Source organism: Acromyrmex echinatior, chromosome 13, assembly GCF_024713525.1.
Source record: "Acromyrmex echinatior isolate Ae372 chromosome 13, ASM2471352v2, whole genome shotgun sequence".
Lineage (NCBI taxonomy): Eukaryota > Metazoa > Arthropoda > Insecta > Hymenoptera > Formicidae > Acromyrmex > Acromyrmex echinatior.
Genome location: NC_141864.1, coordinates 3,874,225 through 3,901,084, shown reverse-complemented (window position 1 = coordinate 3,901,084; position 26,860 = coordinate 3,874,225). Strand labels below are relative to the sequence as shown.

At 32.0% G+C, this 26,860-nt stretch overlaps 2 protein-coding genes across 33 annotated transcripts in view; one reads left to right on the top strand and one right to left on the bottom strand.

Annotated features, from left to right (window-relative positions):
• Positions 1 to 26,860, top strand: part of LOC105146636 (uncharacterized) — a 512,872-nt gene that overhangs the window by 380,318 nt on the left and 105,694 nt on the right. For 20 of the 29 annotated variants that reach the window (XM_087412801.1, XM_087412800.1, XM_087412795.1 and 17 more), the window contains one exon: positions 18,957 to 19,254. The exons of 8 other annotated variants lie outside the window; for them this stretch is intronic. In XM_087412801.1, the coding sequence (XP_087268927.1) occupies positions 18,957 to 19,154 (198 nt within the window). In that variant the 3' untranslated portion in view covers positions 19,155 to 19,254. Of the gene's footprint in view, positions 1 to 18,956; positions 19,255 to 19,347; positions 20,198 to 26,860 lie in introns of those variants that run through there. One more of the 29 variants, XM_087412794.1, reaches the window with a different exon arrangement.
• Positions 1 to 26,860, bottom strand: part of LOC105146634 (Dpr-interacting protein alpha) — a 147,258-nt gene that overhangs the window by 111,723 nt on the left and 8,675 nt on the right. The gene's annotated exons all lie outside the window — the stretch shown is intronic.

The following is a 26,860-nucleotide window of genomic DNA, read 5'->3' as shown; positions in this document are numbered from 1 at the left end:
GTTGTCAATTAGAGTCAGATATCGTAAATATAGTACCGGATATTTGTCAAATATCCGGTACTATATTTTTAAAAAAATATATCAGTGAAGATTTCAGATATTCGTACAATTATACATGTCATTTCAATATAAACTTTCGATCGGATATATTTCCAGAAATCAAATACCCGGCAATGCTTCCCGGATATTCGGTGCATTCCTAATTTGAATGTTACTCCCGAAATAAATGTTTAATATCCCATTTCGAGAGATAATATGAAACTATACGATGGTTCACATTGGTGCCACCTTGCTCGAATGTTGGCATACGAATAGTAACGCGGCTTTGTATACGCAGTGGTAGAGCACAATGTACTCCTCATAAATGAACGGCTGCACGCATATCAACCAAATTGTCATTTTCATTTAATGTCTTGTTCATTTAATCTAGAAATAAACGCCGAATATTCTGTTTCTTGTTTTTTTTTTATATAATTTTGATTTAATTTTGATAAATTAACTAATATTAAATACTTTGATAATAGTTTCGTAAACTTAATTTAATGATTCGTATACTACTCTGTATTTCTAATTTTAAATTAATTGAATTACGTTTAAATCGAAAAATGTAAAGCGCGCGATAGAAAATATAATTCAAATGCAAAATAATTGTAATTATTAAAATAATTATAAAAGTCATTAAAATAAAGTTTGATAAAAAATATGTAATAATATCTTTATCGTATCTGAAAATAATTTTGCTTTTACAATAAATTCTCTTTATTTTCTCTTTTCTACTTCTCTTTTTCTCCTCTCTTTCTCTTTCTATGAGACGTTATACATTTATAACATTCACAAATTATTTCAAATTAAAATAAAAATTAAGTGTGGAATCATATTTTATTGATTTGTCAGATATAAATATAAAATTCAGTAGATTTTAAAAAATTATTTATTAAACTGTATTGTATTTTATGATTGATTTAAACTAATTGTAAGTTTCTTCAGCGAAATACGATTATTACCACAATTCAGTTGAATATATTATCGAATTACATCGTCTATTGGCAAAAAGTGATCGAACAAAGTTTATCGAGGATTAGTAAAACTAAAATTGTGAAACACACCAAAGAACGGAAGGTCCGCCATCGCGTTGTCACTTGTCGCGGATAAAATTTTTCTCCCACGGCGAGAATAGCAAAAGTAAAGTCGGCGGGAAAAGAGATTTTCCCCTTGGCTGGGTTATAATGAGAAAAGTAATTCCAATTTAAATAATATTCCGAACTGCTGGGGAAAATAATATCCGCGATTACGTTGAAACTCGCGGAAGAGGAAACTAATTCCGAAAGATAGCTCAGCTTAGCGATCTTCTTGAGACGTCAAAGAACAATCAATTGAACTTAACGGTAACGTTAACTCTTTAGTATTATTACGAAAAACACCTGTCACTCGCGCCACCAAAACTTTATTATCCCGCTGCACCGAAAGAAATTCTGATAACCTTGATCTTCCCGAGAAGTTTAATTCATCTTCTATGTCACTTCAGAAAATATCGTTAGAAATCATTTTATCCTTTTTTAATATTTTTTATTATTTTATTTTAATATTTTATCATATAGTAAAAAAATCAAAAGTATTAGAGATGTTAATATTACTTGTAACAATTCCTTTTTTTCATATGTAATCTTCAATTTTGACATCTAATGTGCTACATCATATCGGCGGTACAATCAAAGTATCCTATTTAATTTAATTACAGAAGGTATTTTTCTCTCAGCTTTTGCCAAATTTTCCCAGTTTTGTTTGCAGTTAAGAATAGCTTCACAAATCCGAAGACCGTGAAGTTGAAGCTATCTTATTGCAATGAGACGTTTCTCGAGAGCTGTCGTGATGCACCTCGGCCCAGCGTTATAACAAGCCAATGGCGTATTATCAAGTCGCAAACTCTGAGAGTAAACACGCCTGTGTTCGCATCCGGCAGCACTTTCATACCTGCTGGAAAATTTACCCTTGGAATTCTACACTCTCCAACTCGTGATTAACTTATCACAATAGTGACTCGGACATCGTATTACATTCCGCCCGGTATCATTCCCAGTTATAAAGTAAATCACGCTTTCCCGCATGCTTCTTTGTGCGAATACTTCACATACGCTGCCATGTGAAATGTGTTTGTTCAAGCCGAGTTATTCTCAGTAGACAACAAACAAGTTACGTTTAAATTACTCACTTTTAATTTATGTTTGATTTTTCTCTGATACTTAATTTTTTAAATAAGAGACAATTGTTTAATTTGTATCTTTAAGTTAACATTAAATTTCTTTAACGAGAACGAAATGTGTTGATCTAAATTTTTTTCGTGTTTATTACGTAAATAAAGTGTTTGTGTAAAAAAAGAAATTTACTTTTTCGATTACTGTTGTGTGATATGACACTTGTATGAATATTCGGTGAACATTATTAAATTTACATTATTAAATTCAGTCTCGAAATTTGATTTATCTGATTTAATTGTTATTTTATTTTGAAAAACTAATTTGCGATGTCATTTTGATATGCAAAATCTTTTTTTCAGAAGGATTATACGAAACATTTTTTATCAGTTGAAAAACTCTATTTTTCGAGGGATTCTATATATTTAATAAACTGACCAAAGATGAAAATGATACTTGATATCTTTTTTGACAATTCAGTTGTATTAAAATATATCTTGCCATAACGATAAGATAAATGAAAAGTACGAATAACGAAGAAGTAAATATTTGAGATAGTTTTAATGTAGGAATTTAATGTTAAATGAATAAATATTACACTCGTAGAATCACGAAAATTAAACGTCTGGCTTAAAATTTTACATCCACCGACAAGAACTTAATAAAACAAGACTAGAAAATCTATGTGTGCCTCAAACAAATTACGCTGAATGTGTGTGGAAGATTTGGATTTTTATCCAAGTAAAGAACGAATATTCAAGAGAGAGAAGACCGCTCGTCGACTTTCTCGGAAAAATTGAATGTTTCGCCAGAGCCAATAGCGCCTGATCTGCATCTTTGCAAAATGAATATCGGAAACTATACGTGTGCACATCGATGAGCGCGCATATGCTCGTGGAATATCAACCGACGATTAAATCGATTCCACCATACGTTTTCATAAGCAAATATCGGAAAAGCTGTTAGTCTTTATTAACTACAGCAAACTCAATCATCTCTACAGAAAACAAACATTGAATAATTACCTGTGACAAAATCCTTTTTGAGAAAATGGATGGACATTTATTTCGAATAAAAGAATAGCATTTATCGTGGCGCGTGTCGTATCCGGTCCATGACATTATTAAAACACAACCGTGCACTTGCAAATTTTCGACAAGATAACCGTGAGCGTCCAACTCTCTCCTCGAGATCACGGAGAACGGAAGCGAAAATACCTGTCGTCTCTTCTGGGAAGTTGAACAAACCTCTTAGATGGGGGATCTTGTCTCAGGCTCGAGAAAAGGAAATTAAATAGATAACATTTGCCCTCGCGAGAAGGCGAGACCTAATCGGCCCACAACCGCGCAAGACAATTTCATCCGTTGGCTAACAGCCGGCGATACGTTTGAAGTTTACTCGTTGACTTCTATCCTACGAGGCCGCGAGGGTGGGAAAAGCGCGACGTATATCCTGCTTGATATCTTGTCCCCCTCGCATGTTTGTATAAGCTCTCAGGGACGCGAGTTTAACGCGGTCGCCGCCGACGTGGAAGATAAACGCGGTCTTCCACGTTTCGTAACGATGGTCCGACGAAAAAGCAGAGAAACAGAGAAAGAGAGAAATTTATCGTGCCGTAGTAAAAATCCCCTTAGTATAAAAAACATGTTGCAACGTTGTAAATGAATGAAGGATTTAAACTAACAATTTAACGAAATGTAAATAAGATACACAGGTTGTAGTGTATTTCTCATTCTTTCTTATCTATAGATTTTTAATTAAGCTACAAATCGAAAGATTTTCTTAGTGGACATAAATCTGATTTGCGGTACGTTCTACCTTCACATTTCAATATAAGTATGTTTTTGGTTCGATTGTAATATATGCATTCTTAAATCTATCGATTTTTTAATTAACTACACAAATCGAGATTTCTTTAGTGGAAATAAATATAATTTACGTTGCAGTCAGTTTTCATTTTAGCACTACATGATGTGATTCGATTATGATATGTATACACTCTTAAATCTATAGATTTGTTAATTAGCTGCAAATTAAAATTTCCTTAGCAGAAATAAACGTGATTTATGATATATCAGTCAACTTTTATTTAAGTATATTTTGTTGATAGCGATAACTTTCTTAAATAGATTTGATTCAGAGATTTCTATTCGAAGGTATTCTTTCTCAGAGCAAATTCGTCGGGGGTAGTAATCTTTTGGGACGCGACGAGTTTCTCGCATTTTCCGCAGAACATAGTAAAAGTTAAAACGCAGGTGACAACACGGACCGAAACGGACGTTAGGAATCAGACGTTAAAGTTCAATTCACGCTAAAGCAGCATGTCACCGTTAACGTCCGACAATGTTTCGCGAAACGACAAGAAGAATTTCACAATGATATAACGTGCGAAGAGAAATCTGCGAGAAGCGCACTTTCTTCATGTGTGCTCTACGAGACATAGTTCCTACTATGTTGATATATTCCTACATGTTCGTTGATTTACTTGATGTAATTAACTAATGTAATCAGCTCTTATTCATTATAATTTCGCATAATTGTACATGAGAAAATCTTAATCTTTATTATAGTTCGGAGTGAGTTGGAGTTCGTTGCCTGGATACCGTAGAATAGGTCGCTGATTAAAGAAGAAATTAAGAACATGTCTCTACAAACTATTTTATTTCTACGGCTTCGATACATGTCTTTTTGCAATGGCGACAGTTGTATGACTCTTCGACCTCGCAATCCTTCGATTGATCGCTCGTATCTTTCTCTATCGAATTTTCCATGAAATATCATTATTGTTCGTCCTTATTATCTATGGTTATTGGGAACGGTTTTGTTTAAACGCACGGAATATAAGTTACAAATTTTCTAATCGTTATATGCCGAATTTGAAGGACTAGAATTATAAGACATTTCTAGGGTATATTGTGTGCGCTGATGATACAGCAGAGATATATAATTCTTGTAACCCGCAAAAAATATTCAGGCGTTTAAACGGCTCCTGTCTAAATAGCATCTCATTGTCGCGGTACAAACGAGGTTATTGTATGTCGCGTGTCTGTGGGTGCGTTCCGAGTTACGCATAAAACGCATGATGTATCGGTTTATCCTTCTTTATTAATTGGTAAACAACAAAGACAAATAATGCATCATGCGCTTCATGCGTAACTCGGAACGCACCTTATGTATGTATGTGTTACGTGTCTGTGCTCCAACAGCTGATTCCTTTGTTTGCACGGCTATTTATATTTCCGTCGAAATTTTTTAATACTCAGCCGAATTCATGGTATTATATTTCAATGTGGAATTGCGGAAACGCAATTGCCACAATAATTTTTTATTCTTATAACTTTCTATATACAGAGTGTTTAGCGTAATGGTCCACATGTTTTTTAGGTACTTAAAAAAAAAAAATTTTCACAGTTAAGGGGATTCTAAAAGGAAATTCGAATTCCGACAAAGTTACTAAAGATCGTTTTATAGCATATCGATATATCTCTTATATATACTCTAATATCTCACACAATATAAAGTTCAACAGATTTTTTTTGTTTATGTGTCTTTATTATAGTGCGTTGTTAATGTTTTTAAAAAATGAACGAAAGTATATAAAGCATATTAACAATGCGGCAACTTTGTTCTCAACTAAAATTTGTGTCGGTTAAAGAGAAGAAAGCAGAAACGCATTTCCAAGAAGCGTGTACGAATCGTAACAGTTATACGAGGATCGTGAAGTCGCGTGTGATTATATCCGGTGTTGCCTTGAAAATCTACAGAAAGGTTGGCAGGTGCACAGTCGCTTTCGCATGCTCGATACTTCGACCGGAACGATGCCGCGGGGAAGTAAAACGAGTGGTTTGAAGACACTTCCGACTTTCGCGGTTTGAAGGGAACGTAAAGTACAGGGAATTAAAGAGTTGAATTTGACTTTGAAGCTTAGTCCAATGCAAATGCCAACATATTTGATTAGGAAATGAACTTGGTCTTGATTCACACTTAAAGGAAACTTGGTAGATAGAATTAATTGCAACAAAGACTATTATAATTTTGAAAGAATTTAAAATTATTTAAAAACCGAAAAATATTTATCGACGACATGAACTGTTGAAAATATTGATTTGAAAAATGATACATTGCGAAATTGATTTTCGTCATTTCTACATAGTTATAGTAATTAAGATTTTACATTTATAAGAAAATTTATATTTTATATACATGTTTAAAGAAAGATATTTTTTATTTTATATGGTTCTTTCAATTTTAATTTAACTATACACAACGGAAGAAAATAATGGCCAAAGCGCGCTATTTGTAAAACAACATTGTAATTTAATCATCGGATATTTGCAAAAAAACTGTTAGATTAGAATTACAAGGATTTTGAGGAAGTAATCGATAAAAAAGTTTAAAATATCTCCACTTTTAGTTTTACAAATTTAGACTATTTCAAGTATCCTCGATATATCAAAAATGTTCTAGTCTTAAATTATCGCCGTAAAACTTTCGTAAACTAGGCTTGAAACTGACGTGCGCAGCAAATCTTTTAAGAAGCTTGACAAATAAAATTATTCATGAAATGTACTACACGGCGTCAGTTCTGATACCCAAAGCTCTGACGAAATCTAACTTTGACGTATTATGGCGTCAAGATTCAGTCTTGCTTGTAATAATCGATTTAAGCAACCTATGCAATATAAAAATTCTAGTCAATTAAATTTTAACATAAATTGATTATATACTGTGTTTAACTATTTACTGCATGCGCGATCTTTGTATGAGATAAATAAAAATTAAATTGAAAATTAGATAGCTGATGCTGTAAATTAATTGTTTGGAACTTATAGTTAAAGAAATGATGTGTGTTGGTGTAATCTTATCACATTTTATAAAACACGATTCTCAAAGTCAGAGATTGCGAAGGAGCGTGACGTGGCGGAAGAAAGTAAGTGAGTGTCGTGGCAAAAGTCAATAAGCAGATTTATTTATCACACGCTCATGCATAGAAATAATCTTCAAGATTCCAAGGGATATATGTCACTGGTGTGATGACGTATCAAGTTATTTCTGTCTTCGCGTTACGTAAAGATTACTAAAAAGGATTACTGGAGTAATTTGAAGAAAACGAATAGATGGAGAGAAAGCGAAGGAAGTATCTATGTGTATAATGCGAAATATGTATTCTGGCTGACCTAAATATTGTCAAATAGATATCAAACGTAGGACTTTTTTATTATTCTATTCCGAAATAGGGATTGTATCCCATAGCACTTTGGCGTTCGTGTCACTTGGGATTTAAAATATTAAATGTAGAAAGATTCGTGCGCGTGAGAAGGGTTTGCACGGATTCCCGCAAAAATAAAAATAACTCAAACTAAAGTATATACGCGCATTTGAAGACGAACAGTGTCTATGCGTTCTACATGAAACATATATAGTTTTGTTTATCGTTCCCCTTTTCTCAGATGGAAATGCACTTCCTCCCTAAATAAATAAATAAACAAGAGGATCTGATATAATATAAATATAAATTCCAATTTCAAGAAAAAATAAATAAGAATTAAACTCTGTGGAGTTTGTACGAGCATGTGAGAATACAGATGTTTCTTTTCTGTTGTTCGTTCGTTTTTCACAGTAGTTGTTCTTCTGTCATGTTTAATCATTTGATCAGAAAATCTTAAATAAATCAACATCCAAATTATACAGAGTGATTAAAAAAAGGAGCAATTTTTATGTATTTATGTTTAAAATAAAATGATAGATCACGTTGCACGAGTAAAAAATATATATAAATGAGTGTCTCTCACATGGCATTGTCTTTTTTTTATATTGACACCAGACAGATATGTGTTGCATAAAATTGACACTCACAAATAAATCATTTTCAAAATCTAAAATCATCTGCATTGTTTATGGAATATAAATTTGCCTTTCTATTAAACCGTTCTGTTCAAGCGTGTCAAATGTAAATTTTTATAGACAGATGATCCAAACTATCGAGTGTATGTAAATAACGTTGCGAAATTTTGTTCAAACGATTTCATCAAAAATAGGAGGAGAACAGTGAAGGGTTCTTTACTCTTTACACTGTGCATGAATATTGTATCGACATCGTGCGGCAACGTATCTACGTCCCTGAGCGCTTCGAGATGATACGTGTTGTGTTGCATTTGTATCTTGGATCGCTAGTCATCGGTTCAACAATGTAAGGTGCATTTTGCATTCTCCGAATCACACGGGAGTGCTACAGTCATTGCCTTAGTATCCACAGTTTATGGTAAATTCCAAACTTTATGGGAGAATTATGATATAAATATTATTACGAAAACGCGATAATAGATTCGATTCAAAGTACGTTAAATTTTAATGTAAATGTTAAAGTAAATACTTGTAATACTTTCTACTTTGTAAATATATTTATCAAACACTTTCACGGATTTTACGGATCTTCTAAATCCGTAAATATATTTATTAGACAACTATTAGAAAATAGAATTTTTTCACGAAAAGTTGATATGCTAATTACTTAAAAAAAAATTGAGCAAATCATTTTTATTAAATTCTTAAATAAATAATTTCAATTATTTTCGAATTAAATTTTTTTAGCTTAAACAATATAATATAATAGATATATATTTCTAATATCTTCACACAGAAAAATACGTGAGTAATAATTACTTATTTCAAGTATTTTAAAAGTACATATATCCGAAAATCTATCATTAGTTCATCTGAAATATTAAATTTATTCAAAATATATTCTGAATCCTAGTAAGTTTAATACTTCAATCAAGTTTATCAAATTAAAACAAATTTGATTTGCTTATTATGAAAAGTTCGTCTCTTCGATCAATTTTATATTTAAAAAAAATAAATAAATAAATTCTTGTTTTGAGTACATAATAATGAATTTTTAAAAAATTTTATAATAAGTATTTTAAGATTGTTATCAAGAAAATATTCTTTGTTAAAGATAATCGTTACTTAAAAGAAAAAAAATTAATTGAGTAATTACTTTTCTTAGTAGTAGATTGATATTTTTCTGTGTGTATTTTGTTATAAACATAAATTTCAATACCGGAAAAGTTTTATATAAATGTAACAGATTTCAAATGAAATCTGAAGAAATCAATGTTTGATCTAACAGTATAAATAACATACAACATACATATTTCGAAACTCATTTTCCTAGTCATGTAGTATGTATCGCTGAAAGGACTCAAACCGACCGTTCACTCGAGACAGTATTGCCATGTCAGTTAAGAATACATCTCGCACTTCTTCAGAAAATCCCAATGGAATACCGGAAGGGTTGACAAAGACTTGTCCCTTTCGTGCGTGCACGTATCCTTGGGTGCATGTTATCCGTATAAACGCTTGTATGTGTGCGAGAATGTATATCTGTATACATCTGCCATCATGTTCGACGTAGGTACTAGGGCGGTGGCTTATCTCTACGAGCTCTCCTAGAATAGACCAAAGTGGAGTGAGCCATATTCTCCATCCACCTCTATCCTTACGACACAGCGATGACGTTTCCACTGTCTCTATCCTGGCGACCCGATCCACCGTGGTTACCCGCGACGAATTATCGCGATTCAGCGTGACTCCGCCAACCGCAGGGTGATTCAATGCTGGTCGATAACGGCTACCGAGTCTCCCTTCGATCGAATGATTTCGCGGATTAGAAAGGTGATCGAAGGGAAAGTGCGTTCTTCTTTGTATCTCCGTAACAAAAAGCTATTTGTAACTTGGATTTATTTTAGAAATCATGATACTTATACTGAATGAAATAAGATAAAATAAGATCTTTGTTACTATTGATAATTATATTGATTACAATACTCTTCTTTTTATCGCCATTACATTTCTTTTGAGAAATAATAACTTTTTAATAAATAAAAATAATTTAAAGTATATTTTTATCTATAAATTATTATAAGCTGGGTTATAAACCTATTATCATATTGTTAATTTCTTTGTAGTGCCGATATTATAGAATTCTTTTATTTCGCTGATGTAATTAGATAATTATAATTATTTATCTCCAATTTACACCCGTTTACGAACAATATATTGTTAGATATAAAAGGAGCAACGATGATTTAGTCTTTTGAATTAAATGACATTTTTTTCTTTTTTACTTTTATGTGTGTCAAGATAGAAATCAATACATTTCTGTGGTTTCAAAGTAAACAATGTCCATATTAATGTATACACTTAGTAAATAACAAACTAAAATAAAGTAAAATTTAATACATTTTCTTGAGTTAAATTGTTTATTTAATTGTTTTAATTAAATTAACGACATATTGAGTAGGAGCAATGACTACTTATAGAAATTAAAAATAAATTATAGAGATTAAAAATAACTAAAATTCAATATAATTTGTCAGTAAGAATATAAAATGTGCAGTGATATAAATTAAATTATTTTAATTTTAATACAATGTATTTGTGAACCATTTTTGTCCAACGCTTTTTATACATTATCGTAAAATACGTTAGAAAGAAATTATTTAAAAATTACGTAGATATTTAAAAATAAAAAAATATTGATTTAATTTGATTTTTTTTAAAGAATATCTAATATGAATAAGAATAGATTCGTGCGGTGTATATAGTATATTAATATTCAGTCGCCGGACCGAACTCAGTTTGTAACTTCCGTCTGAAAGTGCAACCATAGCTCTCCTATCTGGAGTGTTTTTCCTTTGGGTCGACCCATCTCTGATATACTTTTTTGTTTATTATTCCAATACACTGAACTCGAACCGCATCGATCGTGCTACAAATCACAAAGGTATTCTTTAACACAGGGAACATCTTCGTGTTCAGAATCTTACTTTTAAAAATATTAAAACGATAAACGGATCACTTTGACACCGCATTTCATTTCGATTCGAGGCATCGAAAATTCATTGTCGTATGCGGCTTCCGTTAAAATTTTTATGCAACAGCGATATGTCGACTGCATAAAGTCGAATCGAATCGTTCCTGAATCCTGCTCGAATATACATGCGCTCGTATAGGCACAGTCCACTTAAACTGGCCACTCACGCGCTCGGGATTTCGGGAAAATTCGTCTACTTTCCAAAACTTTTCGACGAATCCTCGAAACCGGATTTCGAATTTCGTTCAATATCGAAGTAAAAAGTTTAATAATTTTGGAATTAACAATAAAACGGTTATATCAAACATTTTCGCGATATAAAATATCTGTTGTATCTGTTTGCGTTGAATAAATCATTTAATAGGAAAATTTAAAATAATAACGTTAATTATTAATCCTGAGACTTTGAGAAAATCTGTTTATAATAATTTCATCACTTATTTAATTTAATCGTGGCGAGATCTATAAAAATTTCTTCATTTCTGGTTCTTTACTTATTTTTCTTGACATCAGCTACAATTATCAACTTATTCCATTTGTACGAAGATAAAAAGCACATCTCCACGGAACAAGGCAGCGGTGAAATTGTATTAAACATATTTGAAACTAATTTCGCTGACCGTAATTTATGAACGTAATAGAAAAAGAGGTTATTGCAAATAATAGAAGTGCAGCGGAATGGAAATGCCGTATATCTTGGGATAATCGACTTGCAGCTGCAGAAAATAAGACGGTATAAGACGTTTCGAACAAGATGGAACTGGTGCATTGAGATGCGTAGCGAAATGCTGCCTTCAAAACAGGATAAAAATGGCGCAGATGAAACTACGCTTCGAAAAAAGCGCTCGGTTCAGCGTTTCTACCTTGGAATCATCCGCGAAGCGTCGCGCCTCGGAATATGTTCCATTACCCAATGGGGCAACATGGAACGTGAAGGAGGTGGAAATATCGTCGCGACGCGGATAGCACGAGGACATAAATACCATTTCGACTTGCCTGGCTGCGAGCGGATGGTCCGCGTGAGTTGAGCGTAGCGCAAGCTTTGAATATTAAGCCGTGATATTAAAGCGAAGCAATCGCGTTGTGACGGGCAACATGCATTCAGTAATGAAACAATAGCGAGCAATATGTGATTCTGTCGTAGCAAACGAAAATGAAAGTCCGGCAAATTCGCAGCAGTCTACGTCCTCTTTTCGTTCACCTTCATGTTCTAGACTTTGTAAAATTTCTGCGATACGTGTATCGATCTCGACCTTAATATCCGAGATAGTGAAATGTTTAGTGATAGATCAAAGATTTAAAGAGCATCTTATACGTTATGTTTAGAATTTTTTTTTACATTCAGAACATGGAGTGATTAATTAATCTTTACTGAGAACATGTTAACTTAAGACACTTTATAAAGTCTTTTTAATAAAGTAGAAAATGAAAATCTGGAAAGAGAGTTATATCTTTTTTAATTTTTATTAGTAAGGTATCTTAAATATTTCAAAGATTTAATTATGTCTATATTTTCTTTAGTTCCATTGTCTTACTGGCAGTTCGTTTAAACGTTTATCTAGAATACATCTATAGAAGTTGACGCAATTTATCAAAGATACTCAATATACACGGGTGCACTGCATACATATAGTCTACCTATCAACAGGTCTCGTGATCGATGCCACGCTTTTAATAATTTCGATTTTTCTCGCGTAACATAAAACTACAAAAACTTGACATGGCGATGCAGAAGTGTGAAATGTGAAATACTCATCGATGCACATTGCCCCTACTAACATAATTGATCGTGTCATAAATTTGAAAAACCTCTAATACAAAGCAGTTTTCATAGATTTCTTCTCTCTCTCTCTCTCTCTCTCTCTCTCTCTCTCTCTCTCTCTCTTTCTCTCACAGAATTCTTTTCGGGTGTTTATAACATCATTCATGATATTTACAATACAACTTTGAATACCTTGCAAATTCCAAATCCGCCAGACCCGAAATCCTGAAAGACATCAACGTTCAGAATATTTCAGAGGATTTGAGACTTACGGCAATACAATATAACTGCACCGTATTTGTTTGCTTACATTTGCCATTTACTATATCAAAGCGATCTTCACATACTTACTTAAATATATGTGTCTTTAATTTATTTTCGAGAGAGTAATCACTTAATATAATCATGGGACAGAGTTTTCGAAATCATTATAAAATTTATATGAAATCCCGATTTAATAATCCCGATAATCCGATAATTACATATGCGACTACGAGAAATAATTGCATGATATTAGATAAAATCAATTATTTTGACCAAATGACTTCATATTTAGTGAAGAAAATTATTCGTCATCAGATAAAATCGTATGAAATCAAATGGAATCATGTAATCTGTGGGACAATATTTCAGCTAGCGGTTACTCCCTCATTTATTTTTCTCTAATTATACAATAATACGTTAAATTTATATGCTGTTAAGTATAATATTTTGTATATATTAGTATCTTGTAAACAGCATTATTTATAAATAAATGCAATAGCCAAGTACTAATGATGATTACAGATTGCAAATTATTTGTTTTCTCCATAGAATTATTTTCCATAGTTCGGACTTAATTAACACCAAGTAATTTTCAGAGAGAAGTAATATTCTATTAAAAATACTATTCACGCCATACAGTTTTATAAGTAAATTAAAACTTGCAAAGTAATTTAATTATTGATCTCAATGTGCAGCAAGTCGTTCGATCGTAATTATGAGACTCCAATGCATTCAGACATGCGTTGAATACGAAGCTCTATAATTTCGTCGTTCGTTCATCACGTTTGAAAATATATTGGATGCTAATCGTTTAACTTCAATAACTAAATAATTTCTTTTTAGAAAGATAAATAACGGACGATGCAATGATAGGTGTGGCTCGACCTTTCGAAACGGAACGTCGTTATCGGGCGTTATCAGCCGTGGTGGTGATTGATAGCGACCTAGCTTTTACAATAATTGCTCGATCGCCGATGGTATTAAACCGTAATTGTTTACCGTAATTTGGCGGCTAAATATAAAGTGCGTCACGCTGCTCAGGTTTCGGGGCGGAGGACGACGTCGATTAATATGATTGCAGCTCGTCGGAAGACCTGGTCTGGATTAATTAGGAGTGCGCGTGTACTCTTGACGCGGCGGCCCCTAATGCGAAAGTTAAGCTCACATCACACCAAGCTTTTTCGTTAGTACCTATAGGAGTGGTAAGAAGTTTCAGAGTGGCGATAAACTGTCTTTTCGAGTACGTCGTATATACAGTCGCTTTCTCTTTAGATTAAGTGTTCTTACACTTTTTTTTTAGTTCACGCTTTTTCTCAATTCTAATAGCTTTCGTGTTCTTTTGTCAAGCGATATTCTAGTGGAAAGTGTCGAGTACTGACCATTATCAATTAATGCGCTGTAAATCTTTTACGCTTATACGTTATAACTACAGCATGGTACTTTACGTGATGTTGGGAATACCCCATTTGTGCTTTGCCAAGATCATTACATGGTAATTGTTCGACATTAAGATCTAAATAAAGCGCTGTGTTAATATAACCTGACATGTAACGAAGACGAAGCAGGAAAACGAACAATTTGAAATTATTCATGTCACTTTACTTTAATGCACTTTATACGCTTGTATCCTGCAATAATGAAGCTACCATATGTATATATTTTATGATTTGTTTTAATTTTTGTTTGTTTGGTAATCGAATCAGTCATTTTATATTAATGTAAGGCATATTTTTCTAAAGATGCTTTATTTTGGTCAAAATTACTTAGAGGCAAATTAAATTAAATCCATTTTAATTAAATTAAGTAAAGTGATAGTGACTAGTGTGTGCATATATTTGCAGTGGATGTGAAACTGAGCACTGAAACTTCGACATTATGTCTAATCGTATAAATGAAAATGTTAAAAGTAAAAATTACCTAAAGGAAATTACGTGAATAACCCATAATTCGTGATAGATTTAAAAATTGTATTTTGTTTTTAATTTTATACATTATACTGTGTTTTGATGCATACGTGTATATTATATTAGGTGTTGGAATTAATTCGTAGCGTTTTTAAATGAAAGAATGTTATTTATTTCACATGAGCATTAAAAAATACATTAATGAAAGTACTTCCCATCACTTGTAAAACGCTACGAATTAATTCCAACACCTAATATATATATGTAATATATAAATATTTTAGTTTTTTAAATGTTTTTGTGTTACGTGGCATATAAAAATATAAATAGAATTCTGTCCTGAATTTGGACGAATTATAAATAGTGGATTTAAAACAAGACATTACTTATATTTTGAAAATATATTTCACTACCTGTGATACTTAAAACTAAATCAATAAAAGTTAATTAATATCGTGCTAAAGAAAAATTGACTTTAACTTAATTAAACGCGCCAGAAGAAAAAAGTAATCATTTTCGTGAAGAAGTCATTTCTGACAGACAACTAATGCTTGTTATTACAGCCCTTCATGCTATTGCGTTCGTCCATCTCGCTGTTTCCACAGATCATACATCCTGTTGCACATAGCATTCGTGGTGTAACTATCGAGCAATCGATATCGCACGTTATAATCCTATTTACCTCGTTAGGCACAGGCGAAACGTTAATTCCTCGGTCCCTGTTCTCCAGTTCGATCCCAGAATTCTCCGCTCCACATTTCAACCCTTCGCTCATCTGTCGGCCACGTAACACTGCGACTGCAGCCACATATACATCACCATGCTATATAATGACATTCACCACGATTTCCGCACGGTAAATTAGACTTGAAATGAACGCGCGACTTTCTTGCAGCGTCCCGTGACGGAGTCTCGTGTACGTGCCCCGCCATACCCCTCGGGAATAACGGTGGACGGGCGTGGGTGGCGCGTTCGAACGACCGGGGAATTCCCGGGCATCTCGCGCTTTAATGAGGTGAGACGCGCCGAGTGGCCCGAGCACGAGGTATTATTCGGGTAGGAGATTTAAAGTTTAGCCGATTCTGTTCTCGGATCCTCGCCCCTGTGACTGAGGGATGTCGCGCGTAAATAATATGCTAATCCGTACTGTCCTTCCGTCTCTTCGTCGCCCATCCCATCTCTTCTTTCGGATTCTTTTTCTCCCACTGCTAGTATCCGTCTCTTCTTCTTTCTTCTACTTCTTCTTTCATCCCTTACCACCCCTTCTCCTTCGGCCATTCGCTCTTTCGAACTCCTCTCTAATCTCGCGAAAGGCTAATGCATGTTATTCAGGCTGGAAGACAGGAAGAACTCGATATCGACTTTGAATTTGTTCTTGTAGTTGCATCTTCTTTCACTTCTATATTGTTCAAATGCTAGTAGCGTAGCAACAATAATTTCCTGATTCTTAAAGTTCATTTTTATGCGACACTAAGAAATGAACTTTTTCTATGGAATTGTGATCGACAAAAATAACTTGTAAAAACATTCCTTGTTCTGATGTATTAAATAAGAAAAAGAATTCTATTTTCGCAGGTCGAATTAATGAGACGCCTCTCTCGAAAAGTCAGCAGTTCGGCTAGGTTTAAATCTTGAGCTGATTTTTCTGTAATAATCTTTGCTTTAAAATGTTTATTAGCATCATTGAAATTGATGATTAATATAATTTGTGATGTTATTTTCAACTTTAATTGCGTTTCAAGTCCGACAAATCAAATCGGTTTATAAAAAAAAAAGTTTTTGTAAATTTGCATACGAATATTATTAAGCACCAAAGTTCGCTTTGATCGAAAATAGGATTCTTTTCTTGTTTGATTTATTCTTTTATTAGGGTTTAATTTCTACTTATAATTTAATACATTAAACGTTTATTATAATAAAAGCGTCTAATATATTAAGTTTGAATTACATGTGTATAACAGTACTGTAATGTATCGTATACTATATTATTGTAGGCACAACTATATTGAAAATGATTCCATTTCCGTCGATGCAATTTGACATCGAACAACAGTAGAAAGGTTGCATTGCTCATAATGTTTATTCAGAAATGCATCAATATTGATAGGATATGGGTGTCTAATATCACAAATAAATAGGTTTGACTGTGCCTAGCCAATCGTAATATTAGAACATGGTATTGATAATGATATATGAACAAATTGGCAACATTCAAAGCCAGTGACTGACAATATTGACAAAACATAATTACCCATACAATCATTACAGTTTCGTGTACTATACTTTAAAGAGTTGTATTGCGTATCTTACTCTACAAATTATGCAATATAAAGGTACATAAAATAATAAAATTGTTAAAATATTAGTAAATATATGTTGTTAACAGTAACATTTAAATTAATTTCATCAAACATTGCAATTTATATTACTTTAGTTTTCTCATATTTTAGTATTCTCATGTTTTATTATATGTATAATCAAAATTAGATTTAATTAATGAAGTCAATTAACTTAATTTGTTTAACTTACATTAGTTAATGTATTACTTTAATAAATTCTGTACATTATATTTATAATTTTTCGATAAACAGGAATAGTAAAGCAATGAATAACGATTTCTTAAGAGGACTGTATGCTGAACAATGACATCATAATTTATCGACTAGAATAAAAGTGCGAATGAAGAATATAATGTCCATATGTATATTCAGTGTGAATATTTCAACGCTTGCCTAGCCAATATTTTCACGCGAAAAAATGCAAGAGTGGTTTCGCGACAATCTTTTTGTGTCTATCTATGACGACTCTCTAACTTTTTCCACGGGAAATTCTTAAAGATCGTTGAGAATGTGCATACGTATGTTCAAGTGTATGCACATGCCTATGTATTTATACAGTGCGACCCAGTTCTCACTGCATTTCTTTTCATCTACAAATTCTTTGATCAGTTTGATATTAACTTTTTCTTGAGAGTGTAACACTTTTTTTTTGAATAGCAAAAAATTTAAAGTAAATAACATTTCAACGAAGTAAATTTTTGTTCTTTAATTAATTTTATTTACTTTAGCAGAATTTTAATTATTGATTTATCGGTACAGTTACTATAATATAACTAAGAAAATGTAACTCAATAAAATTTTCAATAGAAAAATGCTTTTTTTTTTGAGTTAGTTAATCAATTCATAATTATGAAAAGAGGTGCGGCAAACTTAGAGCACTCTGTATACTAGAGAAAAATTACCAGCCGAAAAGAGAAGACTTATTGAACATAGCCGCCGGCCGTAAGAAAAGTTCCGATCTGAGCGGCACGTTAACACGAAACTTTGCGGAAGTATAATTTTTACGTACTCAGAACCGAAGAAAGTATACGTCTGCGAATATCGAGCAGCCATATCGCACTGGATATTTCGTTTATGCTTTTTTAATGCAGGATTCATCGGAAAAATTCAACATAAAGATAACATAAAACGATAAAATTTTATTCAAGTTTGTATACAATTATATATATATATATATATATATATATATATATATATATATATATATATATAATGTATACAAATTTATATTTATATTCTGTTATAATACATAATAATTACTGTTGTTTATTCATAATACATGAACAAATTGTGAAAACAACAATTGAAATTAAAAATTTTCTTGAAGCAATTTATTAATTCTTTACAATTACTTATTATACTTACGGTCACATTAATTTTTTACTTTTTTACGCAACTTTATTTTATATATCACTTTAAAAATAATTTATGTTATTGAAATTTTTACTTTATTTTTATCTGTCTAATTATTTGTTTTTAGAAGTATATATGCTCTACCATTCAATAAGAAAGTTTGCTTATTATTTCAAAATTATACTACACTGAATTTTCAGAAAGAGGAATGAAAATTGAGTAATGTATGAATGAGGATTAAAATCACTGACATCTTTATTTCAGGAGAGGGTGTCATTTGCGTTTACTTCTATTTGCAAGAAAACAAGACTACGAAGACACGTAAGAGAGGGATCGAGCAGTCTAGAGAAGAAAGTCTCACCGCGGATTGAAGGCACAACTCAGGCTACAGTATATTCTTGTGTAGGCCTACCGAGTGGAATTTCCGTAACTCCCCGAGAAAATTTACGAGCACCGAGTTGATGGGGTTTCCGTGCTTGCCCGAATCTTACCACCTAATATCTTTACAAGAACTCCTCGGAACTCAGTTGCTCCCCTCTATCACACGAAACGTCTCTATCAGGTACATCACAAGCATGTTCGCGTAATGCATGATCTCTGTCCTTATTATATATGATTATTCTATTGTAACATACTATTGCTATTTTCAAACCAGGGATGAGGACTGTTACGAATGTTATGCCTACGTTTTTACAAAAAAAGCACGCGACTTCTATATCCTTTGGAATAAAAGCGACTGTGATAAAAAAACTAAATCGTATCAATTTTTTTATTAATATACTTAAATAGTCATATAAAAATTGATTAATTAAAATTTAATTTTAACGCCTAAATATATGCTATAGATTGCTTTGTACGTACTTTAGATTATCGGTATATAATATTTTTCTTTTGTTACTTATAACATTAAATTACTTTTGCGGACTATCTAACATATAAACAATTTCAATTAAAAATTAGTCGACGTAATTAGCCTTAATTAAATTAACCTTTCTTTCTCTTTATTATGACTAAAACGAGTATTACACATGGCATCCATGGCTAGTTAACCATAGCTAACGGGATGTACCTAAGGTGTATACTAATTAATCCTTTCAGTTCTGTATAATATAGCGCAATATGCTGTTACTATTACGTATTTAATTACCGTTCATGCAAGTGTATTTGCATTTAGACGAATATATAATAATGTAAATAAGATAAATTCACATGGGTTATATAAAGTATCATCAGTTATGCGATTAAAAGACACTTCCAATATCATTATCTTTAAAGATAAAGATCACTGATCTTTTCTTGTATACTGTATAGCTTTTCTTTATCGCTTAAACATTGTCCCTTTTTTGCACCTAGAACTAAACTTTTCTATGTGCTTTCGTCTTCCTCCGCGCCTCTTTCACAAACTTCGCTTCCAGCCTTATCATCTTCCTCTCGATCTCTATGCGCGTAATTTTACCGATTTCCTTTCTACTTTCCCGCCGTTGTTGCTCTTATGGTCTCTCATAGCGTGCCTTCGTCACGTTGCTTTCTCTCTCATTACGTCCCGGCTCTTTTGTTATCCTTTGTAGAGACACCTGCGTTCATATGCACCGGCACACGTTTATTCACGCTACTCATTTTTCTCGTTTTATCCCCTTATCGCTTCTCGCCATCCTCTTGTGAATATGATATTTCTTAATTTCTACCCGCTCCCGTCTTTGCTTTGTTATATACATCGCTCTTTCTCTTATTCCGTCGAGTTTCATTCCGGCCCCTCGTCTCGCCGGCGTTACCACCCTTATTCTCTCTACAACCGCATTCATTCCTTCCCTGTCCCTCTCTTCTATGTCAATCTCATTCTTTCGTTTTTATTTCCTGCTCCTCTCTTTGGAGAGTACCTTTTTCCCCTTTTTGTTTTACCGCTTTATTGCGTCTCGTCTCCGCGCCCCTTCTCCATTATTATTTCCTCGCTAGCTTTTTCCACTTTGTCTTCTCACACGGTCTTCATTGTACCTTCTCAACTCCCTCAATCTTCTCGATACACACCGCAACTCGCGCGCAGAGATGGATTTTCATTCTCTGCGTGTCATACTTGCATAGAACGAGCTTAGGACTTAAATGGCTTAAGTCAAGTATATCGTATCTCGAAAGATTTAAGCATACGTATTCCGAGTAAACAAATTAATTAGATAATTAGGCACAATGAATAAGTTATAATAATTATGTAAATATATTTAAAATATTTTATCCTTCCTCTTATACATCTAATTTTTTACACATACTACGTATAGTTTAATTCCAAATGAGATTTTTTTCAAAATAATTAAACAAAATTTTTCAATCATTTAATTCATAATGACACAACGCATGGTTTATTAGTGGATAACCATCACCATGACTACTTTTTACCTTCCTTTCACCCTAATTCCACGCAAACGTCATGGAAATGGCCATTGTCCGGGAAAAAAGACTCCCCCGCGCGCGTTTAATTCATTTCGCCGATTTCGTATTGTTCCGCGGCTCATTTTTCATCCGGTGCGCGAGTCCATTCGCGGTTCCCTTTTCGTTTTCAGTAGCTGAACTGCGGCAAACTCGTGCTCATCCAGAATTTCAAAAAAATCATCCACACTTCATCTATGAAACTGTTTCATTTGTTAAGATAATTATTTCTAAAGTAAGTAATCAATGCATTTAGCAAGATTATAATTTTGAATCCATAATAACATGTAAAATATTGAAGAGATTGAGGTAAAATAATAATTTATCCTTTATATCCGCAGAAAAATTGCCTTTAGATCAATATATTTTCATGTTACATATCATATTTTAAAAATAATGAATAATATATATGTAGAATAAATGGATAATAGAATATTGCACTTCAAAATGTTATTTACGAGTGAAATTGAAATTTTTATGAGTACTCAAAGTAAAATATCTTTGTTTAAGGGAATTATCATTTTTTTATTGAATTTATTTGATCTTTCTTTTTACTAAAACAAAATTAAAGAAATTCAAGAGACTATTTTTGTTCCTGAAAGTAACAAAAAATATCGGATTAATTTATTTTTCACAGGTTTAATTACATTTACATCAGATATTACATATTAATTTTAATATTTAATTTAATATAAATGTGGTATTATAGATTACAAGAAATGATCAAGCAAGTTTTCTTTAGACGCATATTTTTCATAAATATATTAATGCTCATTCCTTTCGCATGATATTATGCGGCGAACCCGATAATGATTTTGAGATATTAATCTTATCATATTTCGGAGCACCCCTGGTGACCGGCCAGTCATCTGGGAAAGACACTAGTTCAACTTTCTTTCAATTGGAATCCGCGATTCTACTCAGAGATAAAAAGGATAAATTACTTCCCCCGTGAGAGAAAAAATTCAATTAAAAATGGGGGAAACTGCGGACGACAGATGGATTCAAAGGAGGAATAAGCACATATCTGTCCGGAGATAGGGACTGAAAATCGTTGATTCGAAAATATTTGTGAGGAATTATGAGAACACTAATAGAAGCTTTAATGTCGTTCCTCGTGACAAACCGTGAAAGGACAACGTACTTAGAAGACAACGTTTTTGCATTTTTATGTCAAAAACACATTGGCTGCATGAGACATTCACTCTTTTACCTGCAGGTAGATGTTACTCTTGCTTAATTATGTCTGTTAAATCAGTCATTTGACTTCAGACAAATAGATAAATTATTGGATCGGAACAAAAATTCGTAGCACTACAAACTTCTAAATTCAAGCAGCTGTAAATTTAAATTTTATTCATTAAAAATGAATAATAATAAAATTTAAATTTAAAAAAGGATTTTAAAGCTTAAAATCTTTACTTTTGAAAGATCATTATTATCTTGTAAGTTCTGTGAGTTTAATAATTTTTGCATACAGAAAACTATAAGCAAAATAGAAAATTTTCTTCTCACTATAGACCTGTCACGGGGCCAAAAAAGTTTACGAAAATTTTTTAACATAAAAGCTTAAAATTTTTCCTTAAAATTGTTCTTAAAATTGTTTTTAAAAAATGTTCTCAAAATTTTGGAGCATTTTGGCTTTGATTGCTCATAATTCCGTTAAAAATCATTGTACTGCAATTTAAAAAATATTCTTAAAGCTGAAATTTTATTCTATCAAATAGTATAATCACCAAAATTTTTTTAAAATATATAGACATGATGTAGTACTACGAACTTTTGCTCCAACCCAATACATTGATATGATTGTGAATAGTGTACAAAAAACAGTGTAAATTATTCTCAAAATCTTAGCCACCTCCATCCTTCTTGTACGACGTCAACGAACCACCTTCGTCTCTATGATTCATTATCACGGTCCTTATGAAGGGTCATTAATATTATTTTATGGACATGCTAACATGCTTCGGCACTAACTAATGTCGTAAAAAATTAGCACAATGACGACGATATAACTAAATAACAACATGAGACCCTTTTTTAGCATATCCGACCTTCCAACGAATAATAACGTCGTAAAACCTTTTGCCTGTTAGAATTATTTTACATTAGACAGTAAAATAATTAAAGAATGAAACGATAATAAGTTAATCTGACCTATATGAATAAATCAAACAATTACGTGAAGGACCAATACTATTGAGGTTAGATCTTGATGCGTAATAATATTTTTATTTATGTAAATACTAAACATATCTTTTTGCTATATAGAAACTGTGAGCCGCTTATTGTTAGACTTGAAACGCAAAAATAAAGCTGAAATAATAATTGAATTAATCGTCAATTTGATTACGTCACTAGTAAAACGCCATAATGAATTTGGAATATTTTATATATATATATATATATATATATATATACATATATAATAAAAATGAAATACTGTATATTTTTTTACATGTTTATATGTATATATATATATACATTTTTTTTAAAACTTTTAAAGTGAATCTTACTCTTTCTTAAAAAGAAAAATCTTATTCTTAAAGATTGAAAACTGAATCACTCTTTTTTAAAAAAACTGGATCGATTTAATTACTCTTTAGAGTAAGAACTCCGTTCTGTTAAAGTTTAAAGAGTATGTATGATTTTTCCTTTGATTTACAATATTAATTTTATGTCACAAAAAATGAAGAAAGTGAAAAATATTTACTTTATCCTTTTTTATACCACATGTTTTAGCTATTTTATTAACTGACGGAAACTATTTTAACATTTGTCAGATGATTTACCAGTCTGCGTTAATAATATGTTACAAAGTCTGTGACAAAGAATTATTAAAATTTTTTGTCCTAGTTTTATTTGCCAGACAGCGCGTTACGTTCGCTTTATGTGCTACAATAAAATGTACCATTTGGTAACATGCAATCTCTAATAGGTCTAATAAAGCGAGTCTCATGAAAGAGGTTTTAAAATGCAGTTGCAATTATAATTACCGCGCGATCTTTGGAGATACACTAAATGTTACCGTAATGCAACGTGCATTATGATCGTGAGAGACCTGCATAAAATGTAATCAACGCGACGTGTGAGAGGAAGCGCGATGCAAAATATACGGGGACGCAGTGCCGGTGTAATTTTAGGATAATTTGAACTCTTGTGTACGTGCAGAAATATTCCCATCTCTCCGACCCGTCGCGCTAGAAAATTCTATTTTACATATTTCGGAGGAATTCTCATGAGTCCCGTTTCGTATATTTCTGTATCATATGAATTCGACATTTTCCAAGTGGCGCGCACGCGATGAAACAAATCCCGCGATTAAAAAAATGTGGCATTTACCACTAATTTGCTTGCAATCAAATGCAATTTTATATATATATCATAATCTTTGGAAATATTATTTATATAACCGTCGCAATAATCTGTTATAAAATATAATAATTTTAATGAGACAATAATCTTGTTTTCCTATATAAAAAAGCAGCAGAATTAAATTATTGATGTAAGAATTTTTATCTACTAAAATGATTCAAGATTTTTTTATTTATAATGTAAATAAAAGGATGCCTAGAATTTTTGTTGTTAACTTTAGGCGAAAATTTCGAATACTTTCAAGAATTCAAAATCTAATGTCGCGTTATTTTCAAGATATAAAGTTCCCGTTCTTGTATTACAAGGCGGATGAAGACTATGCACAACTCTGAGAAATTCTTAGAGAGATTATTGTACATTAATATCAAAATATTAACGCGTGCGCGCAAGATCCACGATCTTAAAGGATTAATATCGTGGATTTTAGATGTTGCGATTACGTCTCAGACATTTTAAGTGCAATACGCGTTCAAGTGGTGGCGGGCCATGATGTTCAACATGCTTCTGATAAAAATTTTACGAGAATAATATTGTGGGTGTAGCAGGTGGTAGCTGTCGGGCCGCGGTACTCGCTCCTCGAGATTGCGACGAAAGTTTCGACAAGATTCTACGAGTATATGCATCCGCGAGAATAGAAATGAATGTCGCCGTATTTTTAATATTTACTTCTCGGAAGTTCTACGAAGCATTGACTGCAAGTCAACGGCGTTACCAAGTGGCAAGCAAAGAATGTAAAAAATAAAAAATAATGCATATATTAGTTACATTTTGTCACGCAAATATAGATTTAATACAAGTAATGTGCCAATGTGAGCTTCCACTGTTCGTAAATGAAATACAGTGAGAGCAAAAAGTACAAGGAAATTTTTATTAAAAAAGTCTTATTTATATAAAATAAACATTAATTAACAATTTTATGAATACAATGAATATATTCTGTTCTAACATAAACAAATGAGCTTCGCATGTATTCCTGATTTTAGAAGCTAAATTTCTCGACTGTACGAATATATTTTATTTCATTCAAGTTAAACATAGATTATTAAAGAGAGTTTTTTAATAATACTTTTTAATAATAATCTGTAATTATCACATTATTATGATATATGTTAATAATAAATAATTTAATAATAATAAAAAATGATTTTATTAAGACCGTAATGTGAAATTTTATACACAAGTAATAAAATAATAAAATAATAAAATAAATAATTTAAGTTTTGGAATGTCTATTGTAAGTCTCATTGTAGTGTATAAAATTTTATAGTTTAATTCCTAATATAATTTTAGAAATATTTATCGATACATAAATGAAACATTTTCATATGTGTGACATTGTTTGTTGCATTGATGAAATGATGAAAATCCCGATGACAGATATCCAATATTTCCTCCAACTTGTCTCACGAGCACTCTCTTAGGCCACGAACTTCGAATCCGAATGGGATCAAAGGATTGCAGGATCTCGATCAGATGGATGGGACTAGTGTGAGGATACCTCTGCCGTGGTATATACTGCTTTCAAGCATCCATATCCTTTACATGCGAGACTCGGCGAAAAACAAATCCCCAATGGATTTAGTCATTCTCGATGCGATACTTATGAGCCGTGCAGACTAGAATGATACTTGTGTATGCATTTACGTTTGTGAAAAAAAGAGACAACGTGAAAACGGAAAAAATTACATGAAAATAATACATGAGATTCCGCGGCTAGAGTGATTTGACAGGGAAGAATGTGCAAGTCGTGTAGCTAAACACATTTTTTATATTTTAGAATGTTGTGAAAATTTTATAATTTCGTTCTTTTTTTCTAAATAGAAAACAGTTTAGAAATTAATGAATTCGAGTCGCAGAACTTTATTTAAAAAATGTCAATCAAGAAGTAAATTATATAATGCCATGTCACTCGTCTATTTAATGAAGCAATAATTATATAGTTGTTTATTTTAGAGTTTTAGTTCGAAAGTTTTAAATCGTAGTAATTAATTCCTCTAACAAAAATGTCTACTAGTTGAAGAATTTACAGTGAATTTACAACGAAACTTTTTTGCTTTTCAAAATAAAAATTGACATTCTTTTAAATTAAATTGACATTCTTTTAAAATCGTATTACCTATACTATCATTTTAAATATAGTAAATATGAAAAATATTATCTTATTTAGAAAAAATATTTTATTAATAAAGTAAACCAAACAATTTTTTGTCTGCGATATTATATTAGCGTTAATTTAACAAATCACGATTTCATCTAATATTAAAACATGCTTCTAATATTATAAAAAGATTCCTTTTGGATTCGACAATAAGCAACAGCCGAAAAGCCGATAAAGTTATGGAATTTATAGAGGAAACATTGTTAAGGGAATA